Genomic DNA, 23,069 nt, shown 5'->3' with positions numbered 1-23,069 from the left:
TGGACCTGACAGCAGGTATAGTAAAACAATAAAAAATAGATGGCACAAAAGATGGTATGTGAAACTTTTCAAATGTATCGTGTCATTACGATCGGGAATATGTGACGCTTGAATATAAAAGCACCACGAATGCATCTGTATGTCGGCATTTTGCTTCAGCAGCGGAAAGCAGCAATAGATCGCCAAACAGAACAAATTAAATGTATGATATTCCAACTCTCTGCACATTTAGAATCTTTAGATTTATACTTGATATCACTTTCATGATGGAATGCATTAAAATGTGTATGTTACATTTTACATATAATTTCGTTTAAATAATGAATACTGTTAATAAATACACACATGGGGGTGTCACGGTGGTGGAGCGATAGCACTGCTGTCTCGTAGGGAGTTATGCTGCTGGTATTTCCTGCTTGTATTGCACAATGTGCTTCGGTTTCCTTCCAAAGATATGCAGATTTGAGGATTTGGTGCCGCTAAAATGACGCTAGTGTATGTGTGTGCTTGTATTCACCTTGTGATGAGCTGAGGCCTCGTCAAGGGACTGTTTCTCACTCGTGCCCAATGCTTCCTGGAATGGACACATACATCCCTGGATTTATGGATTTAATCAATAAGCATCCTTTTCAGAGATATTGCGGTAAGGTGTTATCGGAATTTAATAGGTGTTTTAGGCAATTCACAACACAGAGAAGCGAAACATGTTCTCACCGCGATAATATCTCGCACTGCCACCTGGTGGATTCCTCCAGATTTACGTAAAGTACGCGCAAGTATAAACACTACAACGCTTGCGTAGCAGGAGCGTCCGCTGCAGCATGTGTCGCGTTAGGTATAACTCCGGCCTAAGGGTCATTAAAATATATCCTCTTACTGGCCTAAACTATAATTAGCATCACAGGTCCATAACCAAATGCAGACCAGCCGTGATCAAGAAGTGTTATTCCAAGATGAGTCTAAATAGAGTGGCTAAATACAGATCATTTTGGTTTTTTAAACTCTTTTAATTTGATGTACTTTATTTATCCCCAAGGGGAAATCCGTCTTTTTGCATGACCTTTGGGGTTTAGAGCATAAGGTCAGCCATTGTACAGCGCCCCAGGAGCAATTTTCAGGTTAAAGGCCTTGCTCAAGGGCCCAGCAGAGCAGACTCCTTTTGGGCAATAACAGAATTTTATCCAGCAATTTTCCAGACACCAGCACAGATCTTTTCAGTAGTTAATTCATACATTATCTCTATATTTCATTCAGACATTTGTTAAAAACTGTCATAATTTTCACTTAATTGATTTGCTGTTTTTTTTAACACAATTCAGCAATCACAAGGCTCAAGCAAAATACCTCTAATAGGGCTCTATGGAATCCATTTTATTTTTTCTCAAATTCTGTTTTATTTTGTTTTGATTTTCGGTTTTCACTATTTTATTTTTCCTTGATTCTGATTTTTTTTTAACTGTAAGTAGCAACAGCTACAACAAAACAGAAATAATGAAATGATACTTTACATTCCTTTTAATGAAACAGCACACTAGCACAACTGAACCTTATTTTTGCAGTTCCATCCATCAGGTAGGAACCCAGATCCTCCATGATGCTGTATGTTGAGACTGCAGTAGGACAGTGAGTGCCCTAATGAATTTTAAGAGCTGTTATTAGTTTGATGCATCCTTCTAAAGTGAAGGTTAACTTCACTTTTAGGGTCCAGGGTATTTGTTACAGTCTGAGCTGATGTGTTCTCAGCCAGAAAGAACTTTTTGTAGAGGTAAGTATGTTCAGCGTGGTACCCTACTGATTTGAACCAGCTATTCCACCTGGTGTTTCCTGCCTTGGGGGTTCCTGACAGGCTTCTTAAAGAAGGCAGACTTTATCAATGTCACTAGTGTTGCAGCCTCACTAAAATATTTATAGTGCTGCCAGGTCTCACCCACCAAACTGATGAAATGACACAAGCAGGTTGAATGTACATTGTTAGGCATTACCCCTTTTAAAAGTTCCTGGTATGCTTTCAGACAATATGATGCATTTTCTGTTACCACTGCTAAAATGTCATTAAGATTGAGCTGGTTGTTATTAAGGGACTGAAGTGCTGCCTGTGAAAAGTTCAAGTTCACTCTCCATAGAGATAACATCTGCCAAAAAGTACTGGTCTTCAGTACCTGTAATTGTAATTATGTACATTTTTTCTAATGATTCTTAAACGATAAATGTTTATAGATTGAAAACATGCATCATTACATCTGTAGCTTTATCTGCTGCATACCTTAAAATAACTAATTACAAAGCAAAAGTAAACTAATCTGCAAGATGCTAATCTGGGATTTAAACAGAAAAAAGAGAGACCCGCTTTCAAGGGCTAGTTAAATCTGAGGAGAAACCTGTTCTTCTGCCCAGGTTTGTAGGTGCTGAGTTTATAACGAAACAATCAAATGTGGACCTTATGTGCCTCTTCACCGGGAGGCAAAACATTTAATAAAACCAAAAACATTGTTGTTGATTTTTAAAAGGGAAACCGTTAACAACCAGTGCCGTTATAGTAACATTTTTCTACAGGAAAGACTGTTAATAGCGGTTAAATATTAATTCATGTACAATTAGAACTGCCTATGTAAAAGATTTACCATACAGGCAAATGGTTACTGACTATGTTGAGAACTATGTGGTCTCAGCTATCAGTGGTTTCATCAACTACAACATAAATTTTATTGCCACAAATCTTTCAAAGAACAGTGTCCGTATGTTGCTCAAAGACATGGGACAAATGAGTTTGATGAAGACTGCTTTTGTTTTCTGGCAGCACACCTCCCTGTTTACAATGTTTAAAAGAGAAAAGACACATCTTCGCCATTTTTTTGAGCGGTATGTCTGACTCGCTTGGCCACAAAGTCCTCCACAAATTTCTATAAAGAATTGCATTCGCTTGAAAAGCATCAAACTTGAAAATAGTGTCTGAAAAACAGAACTACAGATTATTAAATTGTTTTATTTAATGGGATTGTTTGTAAAGGTCACACCTTTTAGTCTCTAAATTCTGCACATATCTGTTTTTAAAAATCTGAAATCCATTTTTATGCATTAATTCTGTGATTCCATCAGTGTTTTCCACATTGCGGAAATCGTAGGGCCCTACTCTTAAGTATCCATGGCCCATGGAAACACCTTCATCATACAAATGCTAAAATCCCAGGATAAGTGTGTAATAATAAAACTTTAATAAATGTGAAACTTATATGTAACACAACAGGTCTTCCGTTGTTTGACTGTGAGGAGTACAGACGTACAGAACTAATTGTATACTGCTAGATGATGCATATGCAAAACTTTACTTGCCACCTATTGATTTTCTCCATCAAAAATAGACAGCAAAAAAAATTGGCAATAAAGAACAAAAATAGTATTATATTTTAGTTCAGTTCCATTTTAGCTTGCTTAATATGAGCACAGAGTATTTAGTGTTACTGTATTATATTTGTGAATCAATGCATAGAACCATACCATTTACAAACATTTGTAGTTTAACAATTTTACAGAAACCAGTGTCCTTTGTTAAAATATGTTTAACATACATTTCAGTTAGCAAAAGATGTAGCTAGTTAACAGCAGAGGAGTGAGAAAATAAAAACTGTAGTTGACACTGTTCCTAATGAGAATAAATCTCTGTGGTGTTCAGGGTCTGCTGTAACAATTAAAGTCACAGTTCTCTTGACCTAGGCTAATATAGCAACTGCCTTCTCTTTCAGAATTCTGTAATTTTCATATACGCGTACAAAATTCTACATTTGTACAAGCTGTACAACTTTTGGAACATAAAATTGCCTAGTTTAATGACAGTAAATCTTAATTCAGATATTCCTAGTCACCCTGAAATAATATTATTCCAGAGCAACAACTGAAGCTTGTTCAAAGCACAAGGATTAATAGATAGCCTAAATTAGGTGGTTTTAGTCGAGGACTAGGAAATTGGGGGGCTGGGAGTTTAGGACGGGCCATGTTTAGAACTGTACATGAGCAGAAAGACTAATGTAAAAACTAATATACAAAGTTTAAGTGCTGAAGTAAAATAGCACATTTAAAAAGCATGATTTAACAAATCAGTTGGTGGTGTATGTAGCTGAGCATAATTATGATATTATAGCAGTAACAGAAACCAGGCTAAATAACAAAGATGGGGATGAGTATAACATGGATGGGTGCACATTTTTAGGAAGGATAGACAGAACAGAAAAGGAGTAGGGTTTCCATTTATGTAAAGCAGAACTTAAACGCAAGTCTTTTTCAATTGGATGATAAGCCACATCTTAGTGAGGATGTCTGGATTCATTAAGAAAGCATCAAGGAAAAAAGCCTTATACTGCTCAAAGCTTAACTAGGCTAACTTTGCAATTAGTGGGAGTACAAGAACAGGAGTTTATATAAGTAATCAGTGATTGTTTATTAACATAGTACGTTAAAACACCGATGATGGGGGAAGCCTGACTAGATATAGTATCATCCTCTTTAATAAAACCCTTGTGTGCGTCCAGTGTCCGTGTGTGTGTCTTCTGGTGAAGTGCGCATGCGCGGGGCCACACAGCATGTGTTCAGTCTCTTCCTGTGCATTCCCTGTGCAGAGAGATACACACACACACACACACAGGAGCGCGTGTGAGTCACACACACACACACACACACGAGTCACACACACACACACACACACGGAGATAGCGAACACGCGACACACAGAGGCGCGCGCGGGTGAGTCACGCACAAACAGACACACACAGGCGAGAGACACACACACGCGTGCGAGTCACACGCACACACAGAGGCGCGCTGGTGAGTCACACGCACACACAGAGGCGCGCGCGGGTGAGTCACACGCACACACAGAGGCGCGCGCGGGTGAGTCACACGCACACACAGAGGCGAGAGACACACACACAGACACACACAGGCGAGAGACACACACACACAGGCGAGAGACAGACAGACACACAAACACACACAGGCGAGAGACAGACAGACACACAAACACACACAGGCGTGCGCTTAAGAGACACACAGGCACACGCGTGCATTGTTGCAATGTTACTTTTCTTGGTTGTTTATTAAATTACAGATTTTCCAAATGTTCATTTTTTCCTCTGTGCTTAAAACTCATTCAAAAAAGAGTTTTTAGCGAGCGGGTTATAAGGCTATAGCGCAAATTCTTGCAGTGTTAGTTTTCTCTGTTGTTCAAGGTTTTCTTAGTGTTATTCAATGTTTTTACATTTAGTTTACTATTACGCTGTGCTTTCAATGGTATAGTTAACTATATTTGTGCTTAAAAACTTAAAAAAATATATATTTACATACAGTTCATACGGTTTGGAATGAATTATGGTCGTGAACCGAGGTTCCACTGTATTACTGTCAGACAAAATTACAGGAATTTCACGGTAATACAAACCAGTATTACTGAGATAGAAAATTAAAGGCACACAATACAGTGACACATATTACAGCCACATACAAGGTCCCTTGCCATTTAATATAGACTGTTCATACAAATGTTCATGCACAATATATGTAATTTCAATATTTTGGAAGAGTAGCAAAGACTAAAACTCTTAAGAAAACGTTATTTTAACGGGCTTAATGTCTAGTTTTGCAATAAAAAGGATAGAATTGAGTGTGTAGAGGTGATTGTAATGCTAGGTCAGGTGACTACAATATAATGTAATTCTCAATATTTTGGAAGAGTGCAACTGCAAAGACTAAAACTCTTAAGAAAGTGGATAACCTCCCACTGGTTAAAGGGATTACTGCTTAGATGAAATAGACTGAAAACAAACAAATCACCAAGCCCAGGTAATATTTATCCTTGAGTGTTTAAGGAAGTTAATGAGCACAAATATTATCCCTTTATGCATATTTTTAGGAAGTTGCTGCATATTGGGGGGCAGATCCAGACAACTATAGTCCAGTAAGCTTAATGTGCATCACCGGTAAATTAATGGAAGGAATTGTTAAGAATAAGATTGTGTAACACATGGCAAGAACAGGAGTTCTACTGAACCGTCAGCACAACAAGGGAGGTCATGTTTTACTAACATGCTGGAATTCTATGAGGAAGCAACAAAAAGATATGACTAGAGTGATGCATATCAAGTTATTTATCTTTACATACAGAAAGCATTTGATATGGTCCATGCATGAGAGGTTGTGCATCAGACTAAAAGAAGTGGGAGTTCAGAAGTTGTAGTGTCTAGATTGGTGCAGAATTGACTAAAACACAGGAAGCAGATGGTAATGCTTCAAGGAACCTTATCAAAATCTAGCAATATTAAGTGTGGTGTCCCGCAGGGTTCAGATTTATGAGTGAGTAGTGCACTCATCACTGTCAGCATCCAGACCATGTTCAGAAGTGATTAAGGATGACAGGATGTTAAGTTATTTAACACAATGTCCCACAATACTTTGCGAGGCCAGCACAACATCCCCCGGAGATGTAACAGCCAACATTAGATGGGACTGCCCCTTGGGTATATAGTGCTGATTATTTGCATTACAGACTGGTTACAAAGCTTGTGCAACTCACTACATTCTTCCTTCTTTGATCTCATGGAGGTTTGGTCGCAGTTGACACTATGAAGAGCACACGATCTAGCTCACAGTTAGTATCGCTAGTCTACTGGCTGACACACTACAGATATGAATACTGGGAGAATTGGATTATCAGAGAAAACTCATGCAGATATAAACAAAACATGTAGACTTATGTGCTAAGGCAGCTGGTGAACTACTATAGCATCAGTATTCATATATATGTTAATACACAGCATAAATAACAAGTGGTCTCTGCTTGTTGCCAAATGTGCAGGTCGATCTTTGACTTCCAGATCAATATAAGAAAAGGAGGCGCGTGCCCTATGCTGCATCATTAGCCACCTAGTAAATAAAAACAAACCTTGAAAGAGCATGATGCCAATAAACAAATGAGGTTCTATGAATTGATAATAATAACAAAATATTTATTACTATTTACAAGACGTTTTCATGTTTTTGATAGAACAAAAAGTGTAAACCATCAGCACAGATAGTTTGAAGTGCCTTCAGCGCGGCTTCAAAAAATATAACGAGTCAGTCATTTCAATCATATAATGCCACTTTGAATTTTCTTCCAATAACACTTTTAGGGCTGTTTTTTTTTCTTTTTCTCCCAGGGCTGAGTATTTTTCCAAAGTAAAACATAGTTTTCTGAAAAGCACACAAAGCAATGGTTTCTCGTATAAATCAGCATAAAATGTCTGTTGCTGCATGCATAGCCCTGTGTGCTACTGTTTTATGGACTGTTTTATGAAAAGTACACAAAGCAGTACTTTCTCACGTAAATCAAAATAAAACAACCTAAGTATTTTTTCTAACTGTTGATTACAGTTTCTGCATTTCTGCTTTGTTTCTATTAAATATATTTATTTGTGCGTCTCTGACAGTGTTGTTTCTTTTTTGATTCCACGGAGGCTCAGGTCGCTTTTTTGGCCACAATAATCGCTCCAGTATAGTTCTGGCAGACGTTTCCTTAGCTCTCAGGGACAGTTTAAAGATGATTGCACCATTATAATCGAGTCAAATCTAGTTCAGTTAGTTCATCCCCATTGACTTAAGTGCATTTCCCTGATATTCCCGAACACTTCCATGATTTCTCCAAACTCAAGGCAAAGTGAACACAACGGAGTTCGCTCATCACTACTCAAGGTTTTTACCACACTCCTTATCTGGAGTACTGTGTGCAGTTTTGATCACCCAGCTACAAGAAAGACAGCAGTGCTAGAAAAAGTAAAGAGAAGAATGACTAGGTTGATACCAGGACTGCAGAGGATGAATTAAGAGACAACTTTAAAACAGCCCTTTCAGTTTAAGCAAAAGAAATTAAGAGGAATCATGATTGAAACGTTCATGATTAAAAAAATGAATTAGTACAGTGGATCACGACTGTTATTTTAAAATTAGTTCAACAAGAACACAGAGGCAAAGTTGGACATTTGTTAAGGGTACATTTTCCACAACCATTAGGTTGTTTTTCTTCAAACAGAGATACATAGACAAATAGAATAAGTTACCAAGTAGTGTGGTAGACATAGACAATAGAACTTTAGAGAACTTCCAAACTTGACTTGATGTTATTTTAAAGGAATTAAGTTGATTTATTTGTTGCACTGTTACCCTTATTTTGGATTTAAAAGTAACTCAGAGAAAATAGACAAAGTCATTCTTTAATAGCAGCTTTCAGTAGTTGTGTTTTTTTGTGCAGTTCAGTTTACAGTGGATTCTGTCTAGGCTAAGTAATCTCTGTTTTCTTATATTATCTGGTATAAATAATGTTTTTGTTACTCCAGCATCATTCAAAAGTATAACCACGCATTCACATTTAACTGTCACTGCGCCTAATTAATTACCTTACATGGAATGCTTCTTGTAGAAATGCCTAATGAATTATGCAGTTTGTTTCCCTTTATCACATACAGTTCTTGAATCTTTCTAACCACAAATAATACTACCATTGTTTCTTCCTACTCCTCCAGTTCTTAATGAATGATAAAGAAACTAATGGAACAGAAAAAAGTACAATGTGCCAATATTTGAGGCTTGAATGTTTTGCAGTTAAAATTACTTGCATTTGTTGAAATGTAGGTTAAAAGTTCTGAAGGTCACGTGTGCTTTCTTATATAAGGCATGCATGGTTTCAAGATGATTTTTACAGTAAAGTATATACTGAACTTATAACAAGCTAATCAAAGAATTAGATTTTTTTATACTGATAAAATATCCATGTTACTTAAAGTGTTGGGGTAAACTGCTTACACTTTGGTTAATAACTTCTGAAATTTTCAGTTCACTTAATTTATTTAAAACTGTAAAACGCACTGAAATTCTAAGTTTAAACTTATTTGGATGTGACAGACCAATGTGATTTTTTTTTTAAATAATCCTGTGGATTCACACACAGTTTCAGTTGATGTACTGTATTTGTTTCTGTAACCAGACTTTGTAATAGTTCAATGACAGTATTCTTGTACAGAAAATGCCATGTTGCCTTCTAATATGATTTTTTTGGATTTATGAATTGCTTTTTCGTATTTTTATTTAACTTGTTTGAATTTAATAAGAAATGTTGTTAATATACATTAAGAAAATATATTTAAAATATATTAAAAGGTGTTCAAGTTTGTTTTCCACATATTGTTTTATCCCTGTCCCTCAGGCCCAGCTAAAATAGGTTATTTTGATCTTTTTTTTTAAATTCCTGTAGATGGCAGTGAAATATCATGAAAACCAATCAATAAATAATGCCTTAATTCTGCATATAGAAATCACTTCAAAGAAGTTAAATTCAAATTTATTTTGTCCATAAACATATTTATTCTAAAGAAAAATAACTATAAATGTTCAAAAGAAATTATACACTATTTGACAGTATTTTTATGGATATTTCAATTGTTATTTAGCTGTATTACATATTTAACTAAGGATTATAATTGTGTGCAAGTTTTGAATTTCAATGTTGGTTATCTTACTTTGTAAAGATAAAATAATCAATAGTTGAAAGCCTAACTAAAAAGACAATTGTTTACTCTTGGTCTTGTTAGACAATATTCTAATTTTAGTTTTATTTTTTTTATTATTATAATTTTTTTATTTTAAAGTTTGAATAGTATGTCAATGGCTAGGTTTGAAACAAAAAATTTTCATATTTCGAGTTTCTTAAAAAATCAAAATAGCCAGAAAGCAGTTATAAAATTTAACTCTGACCATCGATGGCAGCTAAAGTTAGTTTCAAAAGATATTTAAATGTTTCTTTTTTTCTTTTCCAAAAAATAAGTATCTTGTATCATAAATTCATTAAACTGCTTATGACCTGAAGGAATACTGACAGATTTTTTTTTTTTTAAATAATATGTTTGCATTGTTAAGGCTATATGAAGCAACATGCTGAAATTTAAGGAAAACACAGTTGCAGTTATTAGACAATATTGTAATTGTAGATTTAGTCTTTTTTATTTTCGTATTTTAACATTGAATTGTATGTCAGTAGCTAAAGATATTGTTCATATTACACTAGTAAACAATGGATCCTAAGTATTTATAAAAGATTTTATTGCTTGCAAAAGCAGGTGTTTAAATGCAGCCTTCCCAGTGGTTATGGGAATTTTTAAACCCCCCATATCATCTGCATTGTTTACCAGTGGTCAACAGAAGGTACAAACTATTAATGTGCAACTCCAGTAATTAATTTAATTTTGTTTTTTTGTTGGAACTTCTGTGGTGAAGAGTCTACATTTTAAGATTTTACAGAAGATGTGATGGTTTAAGCTGTGGCCATTATAGAGCAGTTATAGGCTACCTATGTTGTATATACGTATTTCCTTTCCAAAAGTCTTAATAGTTTAGAGCTCCATCTACCTACTCATTTTCTTAAGTCTCTTTGTTTATTAAAGGATTGCACAGAGCCAGAGCCTGTCCTAGCAGCATTAATTACAAGGCAGTAATGCATGTTGAATGGAGTGCCAGCCTATCACAGGACATCCACACATTAATTCATATCAAGTCAGTCAAATGTAAAGATCTTTAAGCTTTGCAGAAAAAATGGTTTTTAATTTGTTGGCATATTGTGTCATTCTCTTACTATATAAATCTAAGCTGTTAAATGAGAAGTGAGTTTAATGAGAATTCCTTGAAAATAAGTTGTTTTTTAATAATGTTTTTTCCCTCCTCTCTTGTGACAATAAGTGTGCTTATTTACATAACTAGATAAAAGTGTAGACTTCAGTACTACAACCTCATAATCTGGTCAACAGGCTTTATTGTTTAAAGTTATACTCTGTCATTTTCTCTGTTTGCAAACCACCTCCCAGCAAGTTCGGTTCAGTTCAGTGTAAAGTGCATGTTCTCATTGTCTTCACATGGGTTTCTGTCAGAGGCATTCGTATTACTGTACATTGAATTGAGTTTATTTATCATTTTCATGGACTGTTGTTCTAACTGGTGAGGTATCTTATGTTACTGGTATGTCAATCTCCAGAACTCCCGTGATCATAAGTCAAGTGACTGCTAAAATTAATAAAACGATACAATTTAAGTAATTTTGGGAATTTTTGCATTTTATTGCACAGTTGCATCTCTTCTACATTATGAACATTTTAGAACTTTCTTGAGTATATTTGAACTAAGCACATTAGTATTGCTCTAACACCACTATCGCCACTTATCTTTCAACTAACCAGACTGTCATTTTATGTAGGCAGAGTTTTACATTATGAGCAGTACTGTAGCATAGTGAATAAGCCTGCTGCCTCAGTGATCTAGATCCATATCTTTTGTCAATGCGGAGACTGCACATTCTGCCATTTGTTCATGGGTTCTGCTCCATGTGCTTCACTTTTTCTCTCACTTTCCCAGAGACATGCTAGGTAACTGTTAACTATAAATCAGCCTTGTGAGTGTAAGTGCAGTTGTGTGCAAGAGTGAGCCCTAAAATGGACTGCCAAGACTGATTTCTGCCTTGCACCCAATGTCCCTGGTATAGGATCTGGCTCAACACTACTCACCTTTGGATTAAGATGGTTTGAAAATAGTATGTTTTGATTTACTTTACTGTTAAGACAGATCACAGTCTCTCTAGACCAGCAGTTCCCAATGTGTTGGTCGCAATAAAGAGCTGGGTTGATCAAGACAAAAATAAAACAGAAAATTACTTATTAAGGCATTTGTTACACCTCATTTTAAAAGAAGCATTGAGTTCAGATATGATCTGGTGTCCTGTCTATTGACTCAATTTGACAGTCTTAAGCTGGGGTAAGCCGAAGGACTGTTTGCAGTGAAAAGTGATTTTAATTATTGTTCGAGTTGGAAACATCTGCACCAAAATTAAATTTCTACACTGTACCTGCCATGCCAGGATCACACTTGACAAAATGGCTATCAACGTTTGAGCTGTTTGTGGATGGCAAAGGACTTGTTTTAACAGATACATAGCAAATGACAAAACAACGGAGAATGGCACTTTTTTTTGCACCATGCAGGCATGGATGAGCAGGGTGTATTTTCTACTTAGGAAAATAATGGTGGGCTGGCTGATTACAACAACACATTAGCTGTATTAAGCACTTATTTTGTGCCCCAGGTGAACATGGCTTTTGCAAGGCAAGTTTTCTACCAGCTGACAAAAGCAAGGTGAGACTATTCAACAGTTTGTTATGCAGCTCAGGAAGCAGCTAAAGACTGTGGTTTCAAAGGTGATAGAGACAATCAAATAAGAGACGAGGTATTATGCAAGTGAACTTTGGAAAGTGTACAGAGGAAGTATCTAGAGGAGATCTCAAGGCTCACCCTTAAGATAGCAGCACATTGTAAGCTCAAAATTTACTATATTAATCATATCCAAATTTTCCATGAGTTCTTGAGTGCACTGGAAATGAATCATATCTTTTTGTCAATTGAAGTTGACCAGTAATCAAATTTTATAAATAAAATGTATTATTATTATTATTGATAATAATCAAATCTTCAATATTGCTTATTCTTCTTTAAATCATTTCATTGGAAAGAGGTACTGTATTGTCTTTATCTTGTCAGCTTTTTTTTCACCAATCATTATTTGCACCATATCAACAGTTCTCAGGAAAATCAGATTTTCGGCAGTTGTATTTAGCTTACTGCCTTTTGGATTGTGAAATGCAACTCAGTAACTTGCTAGTGGTACTTTTTCATTAGTAGAGGTTGCCTAAGCAAAAATTGCTTCCTCCTTGTGTAGGTTGTTTAGTTTTCTTCCACAGGCTTAACTTGTTTTATCTGGGTGTTTGGTATTTAAAGGTTGAAGTAACTTTGATGTATTCATACTTTCTTGTGACAACACTTCTTCACAAACCACACACTGGGATTTATTGCAAATAACAATAAAAACATATTTGAGATATTCATTGTCTGTAGAGTCTATTTTTCTTTTTATTCTTGTTATTGCCAGGCATAGAAGGTTCCAGTGATCTTTTTAAAAAAATTTCCATCTTTAAGAAAATGGCTATAGCTTGTACTTATCATTGAATATTCAATATTCAATATTGTTACTGTTACTGAACAGCACAGCTTGGAAATGATGCCTCATCAAGCTTTGCTGCTTATATAAATAAAGCTAAACTCCAGTGCCATTGTATGATTAAACATAATTAGCATGCCCTTTCTGGTGAAAATTTCAGGAAACACGAAGAACAAAGACAAACCTTGCGCTATTGGGTAACAGATGTCATCAGTATTTCTATTTATTTGATAACTACTTTGCTGCTGATGAGCTGCTTTGTTTATGCTTGGGTTGAGTACAGTAGTGGGTTGGGGGTCACAAACAAAATTCTCACCCAAAAGTGGGTTGTATCCTAAAGTTTGGAAACCACTACTCTAGACATACTGACCAGATTCTTAACGTAAGCCTGTTATTTTCTATATTTTTTGAATATAGCCCTTTTCTTCATTTATGTGCGGATATACTTTATATGGGCTATATAGTTATATGAAATTTTTAACGATAAGATGCAACCCTGTTATATGGTCTTAACTATTACAGCAGGTGTGGTTAACACAAACTTTTTCTCAGCTATTCATGGCCTCCTTAGCATTATGTTTACTTCTGGAAAAAGTGTTGAATGTATTTCAACAGTATAAAATGTTATGTGTAACAGAAACCTGTAAAAACAAAATGTCAACACAATCACAGTAGGAAAGATATATGTAGTGTCCACAGCTGGTCTGATGCAGATTTAGTCTGATAGACTAAATTAGACATTTTGTCTGATATGTTTTGAAGCAGTGAGCAGAGCACTGAAACTTGATAGTAAGAATGAAACAAACAGATGTCAGGTCTGCTGCCCATGTTAACGTCTGATGACCAGTTCACATCGTTATCACTCGATATTGAGCAATGGTTCACTTTCAGTTTGTTCTAAAACTGGATTTACGGCAGTTATTTTGCTATTGTGTTTTTGGTTGATGATTCCGTGCCATTCATGAATATTGTTGAGTTACCATAGAGTTACCACAATATAGCAGAGCACATAGAAATACTCATGGTGTTTTGCAGGCTCATGTTGTTATTTCATCCACCTGATGGCAGCAGGATACTTGTCCGAAGTTCAAGCTTAACACTGTAAAGCAGATTATTATACATCACCCAGAGTCCTACTTGGGTTTATCCATATTTACTTTTTGAGCTCAAGTCATGCCAGGTTAATGTCAAGAAAATTAAGATCCTCTTGCTTTATCTGTTATTAACTTTTTAGGAAGCAAAACAGTTTTCATGCAGTGGAAAATAGACTTTGCACAAATAACACATCTTTGCATCATAATAGTGTTTCAGTACCTTAGAAATCAGTTGAACACTTTAAGAAAATATTGTTTGTAATAGGCTAAATATAGCATTTATTAATAAAGAATAATCTATACATATATTAATACCATTAAGGAAAAATCTTGAATCATATTTAATGAAAGTGCTCGTTATGGAATGTACAATTTAAACACACACCTTGTTTTAGCTTACTATAGAGTACTTGTTAATATTAATATTACAAAGTAGATACATTGCAAATATTGTAAATGTGGCCCGAATCTATACAATAACAACAGAAACAAAATGGATCCTGGTAATTATAGATAAATAGGTCTTCTATAACATGCTAAATTTTGTAAGCTTCAATAAACCATAAATTAGAAATATATGTGTATGAAAATAGTATATTAAATAACAGACTGAATAGGTTTATTAGGGGAAGATCCTGCCAAACCATTCTGTTAGAAGTTTTTGATTAGGCTCCTGGAATAGTTGAGAAAAGAAAAGTATAGGACATTAGTTACTTGGACTTGTAAAAAGCTTATGATACAGTTACACATTGAAAATTAATTCTGAAGCTAGAAGCTGTTGGTATAAGGGGCAACCTACAAAACTCAGATTAGCTAACCAGCAGATGACAAAGAGTACAACTACAAGGTGAATGTTCCATAAGTTAGTAAACTTGTAAAATTCACAGAAGATTCTAACATTGAAACGATGGGAGATGCTGAGGAGCCAGCAAAAACAATTCGGAAAGACTTGGTCAGTCTTCAGAACTGGACTAATACTTGTAAAATGAAATTAAACGCAGAAAAGCACAATGTTCTACACACATGCAGAAGGAACGTAAATTTTAAATATCAGATGTGAGATAATGATTTCCATGAAGAAAACCTTTGAAATGGTCTTGGGAGTAGCAAAGTGCTAAAGCAACTAAAAAGGCAAATAAACTATTAGATTATATAGTAAAAGCTGTTGAATATAAATCAAGGAAAGTTATATTCAGACTTAATAATTCAGTGGTGGAGTACTGAGTGCAGCTGTGGCAACCGTTTCGTAAAAGCATTTGGAGCTGTGCAAAAGAGAGCAACATGTGCCTCCCAAGACTTAACACTAGAATTACCAGAGCCTACGAAAAAACTCGTAATTCCGTCCCACCTTAAACTGCTTCTTAAATCCCTTCACACCTCTCCGCCAGCGCCCTTTGTCTTCTAAATGTGCTGATAAAGAGCAGCCGGCTATTCCATCCCCCACCAATTTAGAACGTGCACGAACTTCTCTCAGCTCATGCCTTGATTGAGTATCTGGGAGTGAAGTGGAGTTTTAGAGTGGAAATAATAGATCGTTGTTTGGAACACACGCATTTCATGTCTGTTCCTTTTCTACAGTAATCTGTGTCAACACATTGTTAAAACAGAAACTTTTTTTATATTCTAGTAGTAGATGACAAAATGTAGGCATAAACTATATAATGTATGAAGCCTGAAGTCCAAATAGCAAAGAAACATTTTCACAAGAATAACACAATTGCACTTTTATTCAAACCTATAACTGCAGAAACAAAAGCCGCCTTAACATGCGACATTGACACCAGTTTACTGTAACTGACTCCGTGGTTCAATAGGTTCAGCCCCGCTTGAATCAAGAGGGGACGGGTAAGATCCTGCGCCCCTCCATTTTGAGAAGTAAACTGCTCTTAGTCTTACTGTTTTAGAATAAAAGCATACATTTGATTTCAGTCTGTAACAGCCGGTGCAATTTATGATCTTTGTAAAGGTTAGCTTTTTTTTTTTAATTCACTTTTCACTCTCTCAGTCGCGTTCAGAATCAATCCATACAACCCCATCTGACACGGCTGTTTTCACTAAAGACGCGCTATAGCTCTGCAGTGTACCACGATGCATACTAACGCTACCCATGGTTCTGACACACAAACGCTGGCGAAGCTGCCTTCTTCGTGTCTCACCGTCACTTGCTTTTCTTTTTATTCAGTTTTATTGAGTGTTCCTGCCAGTCCCCGCATGTTGCTGTATGCTTTTTCTTTTGTACTCCAGGAAAGCAGAGGAAAGAATGGTAAAGACCAGTAACTTCGGCGCTATATGCAATCATCAGACACTCCCCATCTGCCCGTGTCGTTCAAACACAGGAACATATGTTGGTGTAAAAGTATAACAAAAGTGCACTTTTATTCAAGTGCACTTTTTCCATCGCCTTTTCCTGTAAGAAGAAGTGTACACACTTCTCTCGATGCCGTGGTTTCTATTACACACCTGAAAGAAAGAGACAATACATGTGAAAATATCCAGCATACAGCAACATGCGGGGACTGGCAGGAACACTCAATAAAACTGAATAAAAAGAAAATCAAGTGACGGTGAGATACGAAGAAGGCAGCTTCGCCAGCGCCTGTGTGTCAGAAGCGGGTGGGGCGTTAGTATGCATCGTGGTACAGCACAGAGCTATAGCGCCTGTATTCTGTTTCTTTTGTACTCCAGGGCACGCAGAGGAGAGAATAGTAAAGAGCTGTAAATTCGGCGCTATATGCAATCATCAGACACTCCCCATCTGCCCGTTGTTTTGTTATACTTTTCAATACTTTTATACTGCTCAAACGGGCATGCTCAAAAAATACACATGTAATGCCACGAAAAGTGCACGCAGACACTTCATTTCGCAAACAAAACAAGTGCACTTTTATTCAAAACTACCTGTATAACAGAAGAAAAAAGAAAGCAAGTTACAGTAGGCGATTGATACGACATCTTGCATGGTGCAATGCTAAGAAGTGCTGATTTTCATTCCGTGCTATATAAAATCATCACATTCAAATATTAACAGTTCCCACACACCCAAGGACCGTCCTTCCTACATTTACGACACGTGTACTTGTTGCAGTGTACACACCTCTCTGTGCTATGGTTTCTATTACACTGAATGAGCACCTGACACTGTACTTTCTTCCCTGGGGGAAGGTCCCGCATCAGAGAATTTTGCACCATGCATATACTTTTACACCAACATATGTTCCTGTGTTTGAACGACACGGGCAGATGGGGAGTGTCTGATGATTGCATATAGCGCCGAAGTTACTGGTCTTTACCATTCTTTCCTCTGCCTGTCCTGGAGTACAAAAGAAAAAGCATACAGCAACATGCGGGGACTGGCAGGAACACTCAATAAAACTGAATAAAAAGAAAAGCAAGTGACGGTGAGACACGAAGAAGGCAGCTTCGCCAGCGTTTGTGTGTCAGAACCATGGGTAGCGTTAGTATGCATCGTGGTACACTGCAGAGCTATAGCGCGTCTTTAGTGAAAACAGCCGTGTCAGATGGGGTTGTATGGATTGATTCTGAACGCGACTGAGAGAGTGAAAAGTGAATTAAAAATAAAAAAAGCTAACCTTTACAAAGATCATAAATTGCACCGGCTGTTACAGACTGAAATCAAATGTTGCTTTTATTCTAAAACAGTAAGACTAAGAGCAGTTTACTTCTCAAAATGGAGGGGCGCAGGATTGAACCCGTTACCTCTTGGTTCGCAAGCGGGGGCTGAACCTATCGAACCACGGAGTCAGTTACAGTAAACTGGTGTCAATGTCGCATGTTAAGGCGGCCTTTTTTTTCCGCAGTTATATGTTTGAATAAAAGTGCAATTGTGTTATTCTTGTGAAAATGTTTCTTTGCTATTTGGACTTCAGGCTTCATACATTATATAGTTTATGCCTACATTTTGTCATCTACTACTAGAATATAAAAAAAGTTTCTGTTTTAACAATGTGTTGACACAGATTACTGTAGAAACGGAACAGACATGAAATGCGTGTGTTCCAAACAACGATCTATTATTTCACTCTAAAACTCCACTTCACTCCCAGATACTCAATCAAGGCATGAGCTGAGAGAAGTTCGTGCACGTTCTAAATTGGTGGGGGGATGGAATAGCCGGCTGCTCTTTATATCAGCACATTTAGAAGACAAAGGGCGCTGGCGGAGAGGTGTGAAGGGATTTAAGAAGCAGTTTAAGGTGGGACGGAATTACGAGTTTTTTCGTAGGCTCTGGTAATTCTAGTGTTAAGGACATAACCAATCTGACAGGCCTAGGGATCGGAGTCCTCTTGGATCTCGAGCTGAGGGCACTATATAGGGACCTAATTCAAGTCCTCAAATTTCTCAGAGTCATCACTAAAGTAGATCCAGTATAGTAGAATCACATACTCTCAGACCCTGGCGGAAATCAATGAGATGTTTATTTTAGACTGAAGTAATAAAGCACTTCTTCATGCAGTCATGAGGTTGAAAAAAGTACCTGGATAAGATATTGGGCCAAAGTCAGCTAATAGCTAACAAGCTTGTTGCACAGAATGCTCCACTCGTATTTTTCAAACTTGTTATTTCCTTAAGATGACTTGTGCTTCTTAGTTGGAATGAAAAATAGGCAGATTTTAAAACTGGTGTTTTATTCTTATTCCCTCCTTTACCACCTGGCCTTACACTGAGAAAATGTTTATGGAGCAGCTATATTCATCTGTTTTTTAAAATTATGTAATAAAAAAATTTGCAGATGCTCTTGACTGCAAATTCTGTTCAATCAGTTTTGCAAAAAAGAGATTTTTATTCCAAACATTCTAATGCAATAAACTTTTCTTGTCTGGTTTTTCATTGGCTTTGCTATGCAATGGTAAATAATACATGCCTACGAAGTATCTGCCAGAAGGACCATTTAACTGCTTGGGTGAGGTGGTTGATAAGGTTATTTCTCCTGGTATGTGTAGATAATAATTCCTGTCATTGCTTACAGTGTCTAGAAATGTTTACATTTTTATTATTATTCGTTTCTAAAGATTTTAAACATGTATCAGGTGCTTTATACTTTCTACTGCGTGTGAAGCGGATGGATAGGATTAGAAATGAGTACATTAGAGGGTCAGCTCAAATTGGACAGTTGGGATGACAACAATCAGAGAGGTGAGATAGCGTTGGTTTAGACATGTGCAGAGGAGAGATGCTAAGAATAGAGCTGCCAGGGAAAAGGAAAAGACAAGGGCCTAAGAGAAGGTTTAAGGATGTGGTAAGGAGAGGACATGCAGGTAATGGGTCTGACAGAGCAAAATGCAAAGGATAGGAAGATATGGAAGAAGATGACCCACTATGGCAACCCTTAAAACAGGAGCAACCGAAAGAAGAAGGGTGACATGATGTCCACATTTGTAGCATGGTTCTTAATCTAAATGTATGTTAAATTAATTTATACCTCAAAGATCTACAGCATCTAATCAGAAAATTCAAACAACTGGTTGTTCAGCAATGGTTTAAATGAAACCTGAGAAAAAGGCTTGATGACATGTAATGGACAATTCCACTCAATACAGTTTTTAGGTTCTTGCTCCTTATACTGTGATGGTGCGGGTTGGCTCCAAGCTCCTGTGGCATTCAGGGAGTCCCTTGAACCCGTCACAGTCGTTAGTGTAACCAAGATGAGCCCTGCAAATTAGGTTTTTCTTCTGATCAACCCTTTTTTGTACCTGCTCCCACTTATTGTATATGCCTCTGTGGGTGCAGTGCCTCATTCGCAAACCGCGGAAAGTCAATGGAGCACTCAAGACAGACCACACCCTCATGTGCAGGTGCACTCCATTAGTGCTGGGAGGTATACCGGTTCATACCGAAAACCGTTTTTTATTTTTGTTATGATATTAATTTTTCTTATAACGCAATACTGGTTTAAATAGCCTAAACAACGTTCGGAACGTGGCGCTGCAGGAAATTGATTAAGAGGAGACAAATTTTTACTGCTACATCGCTAAACACGCATGCAACAGAGTACATGTGTTAGTTAAGGTATTGAGTGGTGAAAATGGACAGAGAACATTCCGATACTGAAGCTGTAGCAGGCGATAAAATTGAACATGATGACACAGAAGAACTTTTACAGAAAAAAGGAGCAGCGTCTGTTGTCTGGAGATTTTGGTTTAAAAGGTCAGATGTGGACCAAACAACTGTTTACTGCAAACGACAATTTATTAGCCGCAAACATGCTTTGAAGTACCATGAATGTATGGAACTAAGATTGGCACCCTCCATGTCCTCAGGTAAAACTGAAAAAGCTAGAGGACACTCGAGTCAGAATTTACTTGTAGACACATGTGCTAGAGGTACTGCCTACGACAAAATAAGCAAGCAGTGGATCAAGATAACCAACGCTATTACAATCTTTATAGCTAACGTGTCAGAGGACAGAGATTGTTAACATTAACAGAAAGTGTAGTTGGTTTACAAGAAATATTTACTATTCCGTTTCTAAGACATGTTCAATACGATAAAACTTTTGACAAGCACCTCTGAATATTTTACTAAGTCTAAATGCCTCTTTGGATGGTTAAAAATTTGTTGTCATAATTATAGTTCAAGTTGTTTGCAGAATTTGTTTAATAAAAAGGTTCTATATTTTTACTGCAACTGTCATGCAGTGTGATTCCTTCTCTTCATTGGTACCACCCCCTTGAAAACTATCGCTTTACGGGGCCATGCAAACCTGTATTAATACTTGTGTGCATGCACATTATATATTTTTTTTTGTACAATGGAACAGGTTATTCTTAGCCAGTCTACTGCAGTAATTACAGTGGAAAATGTAGTTAACATCCACTCATGCGTTGGGAAAAAAAATACTGTTTAATACCGTGAAACTGGTATAATTTTGAAAAATACCGTGATATAGAATTTTGGTCATACCGCCCAGCCCTACACTCCATCTCAATCACTCCACTGACCTCTTAAAGCTGTGCAAACATGCACTACCATGGAGATCAAGCTGGCTCTTTAGTTATTTATTTATTTAAAAACCAACCATGTGCATATTGGTACATATGCTGTACATTTTCAACACAGTACTAAATTTAGAAATGGACATCATCAGGGTGTTTCTACTCATGGAGATCTGAAAGTAATATTTTCCACCATACAGTATGTGTGAAAATAAGTCTTTAATTTCATACATCTAAAGTACACGTTTTTTATGTCTATGTTCAGTACATTTATTCTGCATTTCTAATTGTTTTGCAGGAATTTGAAAAGAGGAAGATGTTATAGAAGACTTAATTGAAGACCTAATGGATTACCACATCACCCACTATGTCTGTCTGTGTATTCCTGAAACAAGATTCCATAGTTTCTTCAGAGCACTATGATGATACATTATGCTATTTTTTAGTGTGCACACAATTGTACGCTTGAAAATAAATATTTTAAAACAGAATTGTTAACCTTTTTGATAGGTATGTAGTCTATCCAGCATTAAGATCCAAGTTCAGTTTCAGAGGTGTATTTCACATTTAATTTTTTTTTGCTGATGTTCTAGGGATGAACTTGCCTTGTATTCATACTACTGGGAGTGGCCCCTGCAAATTCAATTAAGCGTGTTTGAAGATGTATGATTTCCTCCAGCATTAACCAGCAAAATCACATTTAATTTGCACTCAATTTTAGGTACCGACTTGGATCATATGAGATAGTGATGTAAAAGGTTAACAGTCAAGTTCAAAAGAAGCATAGAAATGTAACAGGATTTAACATGGAAAATGAATCAATAAAAAGTAAAAGCTGTCATGGAAGCGCTGTTTATTTGTGTAGACACGCTGGGAGAGAAAAAACTTAAATTAGCAAAAAAAACGGACAGATGTTCTCAAAAGCAATATCTTTCATACAATACATTTGTGAAGGTTAAAGCTGAATTATGCTAACAGTTGACTGTCTTACTTGAGTGGTCTTTGGTTAGACTTGAGTTTAGCCAAGTGACTCTCGGTCTGTAACACTTTGAGTACCACCGCTGTAAACATTACCATAAATAACTATTGTTTCAACTTAAAAGAAAAACGTTTGGTGCTAGTAAGAGATTGACACCTATTGCACATGAATAAGAAATGAGGAATTACAGTAAGGTTAAACTAGCAAGCAGGTGGTTTGGTAACATAAAGTCTATGATATTTTTTTATGTGTTTGATAATAAAAATCGTTTTGCTTAAAGACAATATAAGATACAAAGAGAAACTCATCTAAAACCTGATTCAAACAAGGTGTGAAAAAATGGAAGCCAGACTTTCTAACTGCACAGGTATGTAAGTGTACAGTACGTATACAGGTGCTGATCATAAAATTAGAATATCATTACAAAGTTGATTTATTTCAGTAATTCCATTCAAAAAGTGAAACTTGTATATTAGATTCATTCATTACACACAGACTGATGTACGTATTTCAAATGTTTATTTCTTTTAATTTTGATGATTATAACTGACAACTAATGAAAGTCCCAAATTCAGTATCTCGGAAAATTAGAATATCAATTAAGACCAATGCAAAAAAAGGATTTTTCGAAATGTTGGCCAACTGAAAGGTATGAACATGAAAAGTATGAGCATGTACAGCACTCAATATTTAGTTGGGGCTCCTTTGGCCTGGATTACTGCAGCAATGCGGCGTGGCATGGAGTCGATCAGTCTGTGGCACTGCTCAGGTGTTATGAGAGCCCATGTTCTCTGATAGTGGCCTTCAGCTCTTCTGAATTGTTGGGTCTGGCGTATTGCATCTTCCTCTTCACAATACCCCATAGATTTTCTATGGGGTTAAGGTCAGGCGAGTTTGCTGGCCAATCAAGAACAGGGATACCATGGTCCTTAAACCAGGTACTGGTAGTTTTGGCACTTTGTGCAGGTGCCAGGTCCTGTTGGAAAATGAAA

General features: G+C 36.6%; 1 protein-coding gene across 1 annotated transcript in view; it reads left to right on the top strand.

Annotated features, from left to right (window-relative positions):
- suclg1 (succinate-CoA ligase GDP/ADP-forming subunit alph) overlaps positions 1–21,939 on the top strand; it is a 67,593-nt gene extending 45,654 nt beyond the window's left edge. The window contains exon 9 of the mRNA XM_039751825.1: positions 21,397–21,939. Within this exon, the coding sequence (XP_039607759.1) occupies positions 21,397–21,423 (27 nt within the window). The 3' untranslated portion in view covers positions 21,424–21,939. The remainder of the gene's footprint in view (positions 1–21,396) is intronic.
- Positions 21,940–23,069: the final 1,130 nt, after the last annotated feature.

The sequence above is a fragment of the Polypterus senegalus genome, chromosome 4 (genome assembly GCF_016835505.1).
Source record: "Polypterus senegalus isolate Bchr_013 chromosome 4, ASM1683550v1, whole genome shotgun sequence".
Classification (NCBI taxonomy): Eukaryota; Metazoa; Chordata; class Cladistia; order Polypteriformes; family Polypteridae; genus Polypterus; species Polypterus senegalus.
Note: the sequence above shows the minus strand (reverse complement) of the source record. Positions and strands in the feature narration are given on the sequence as shown.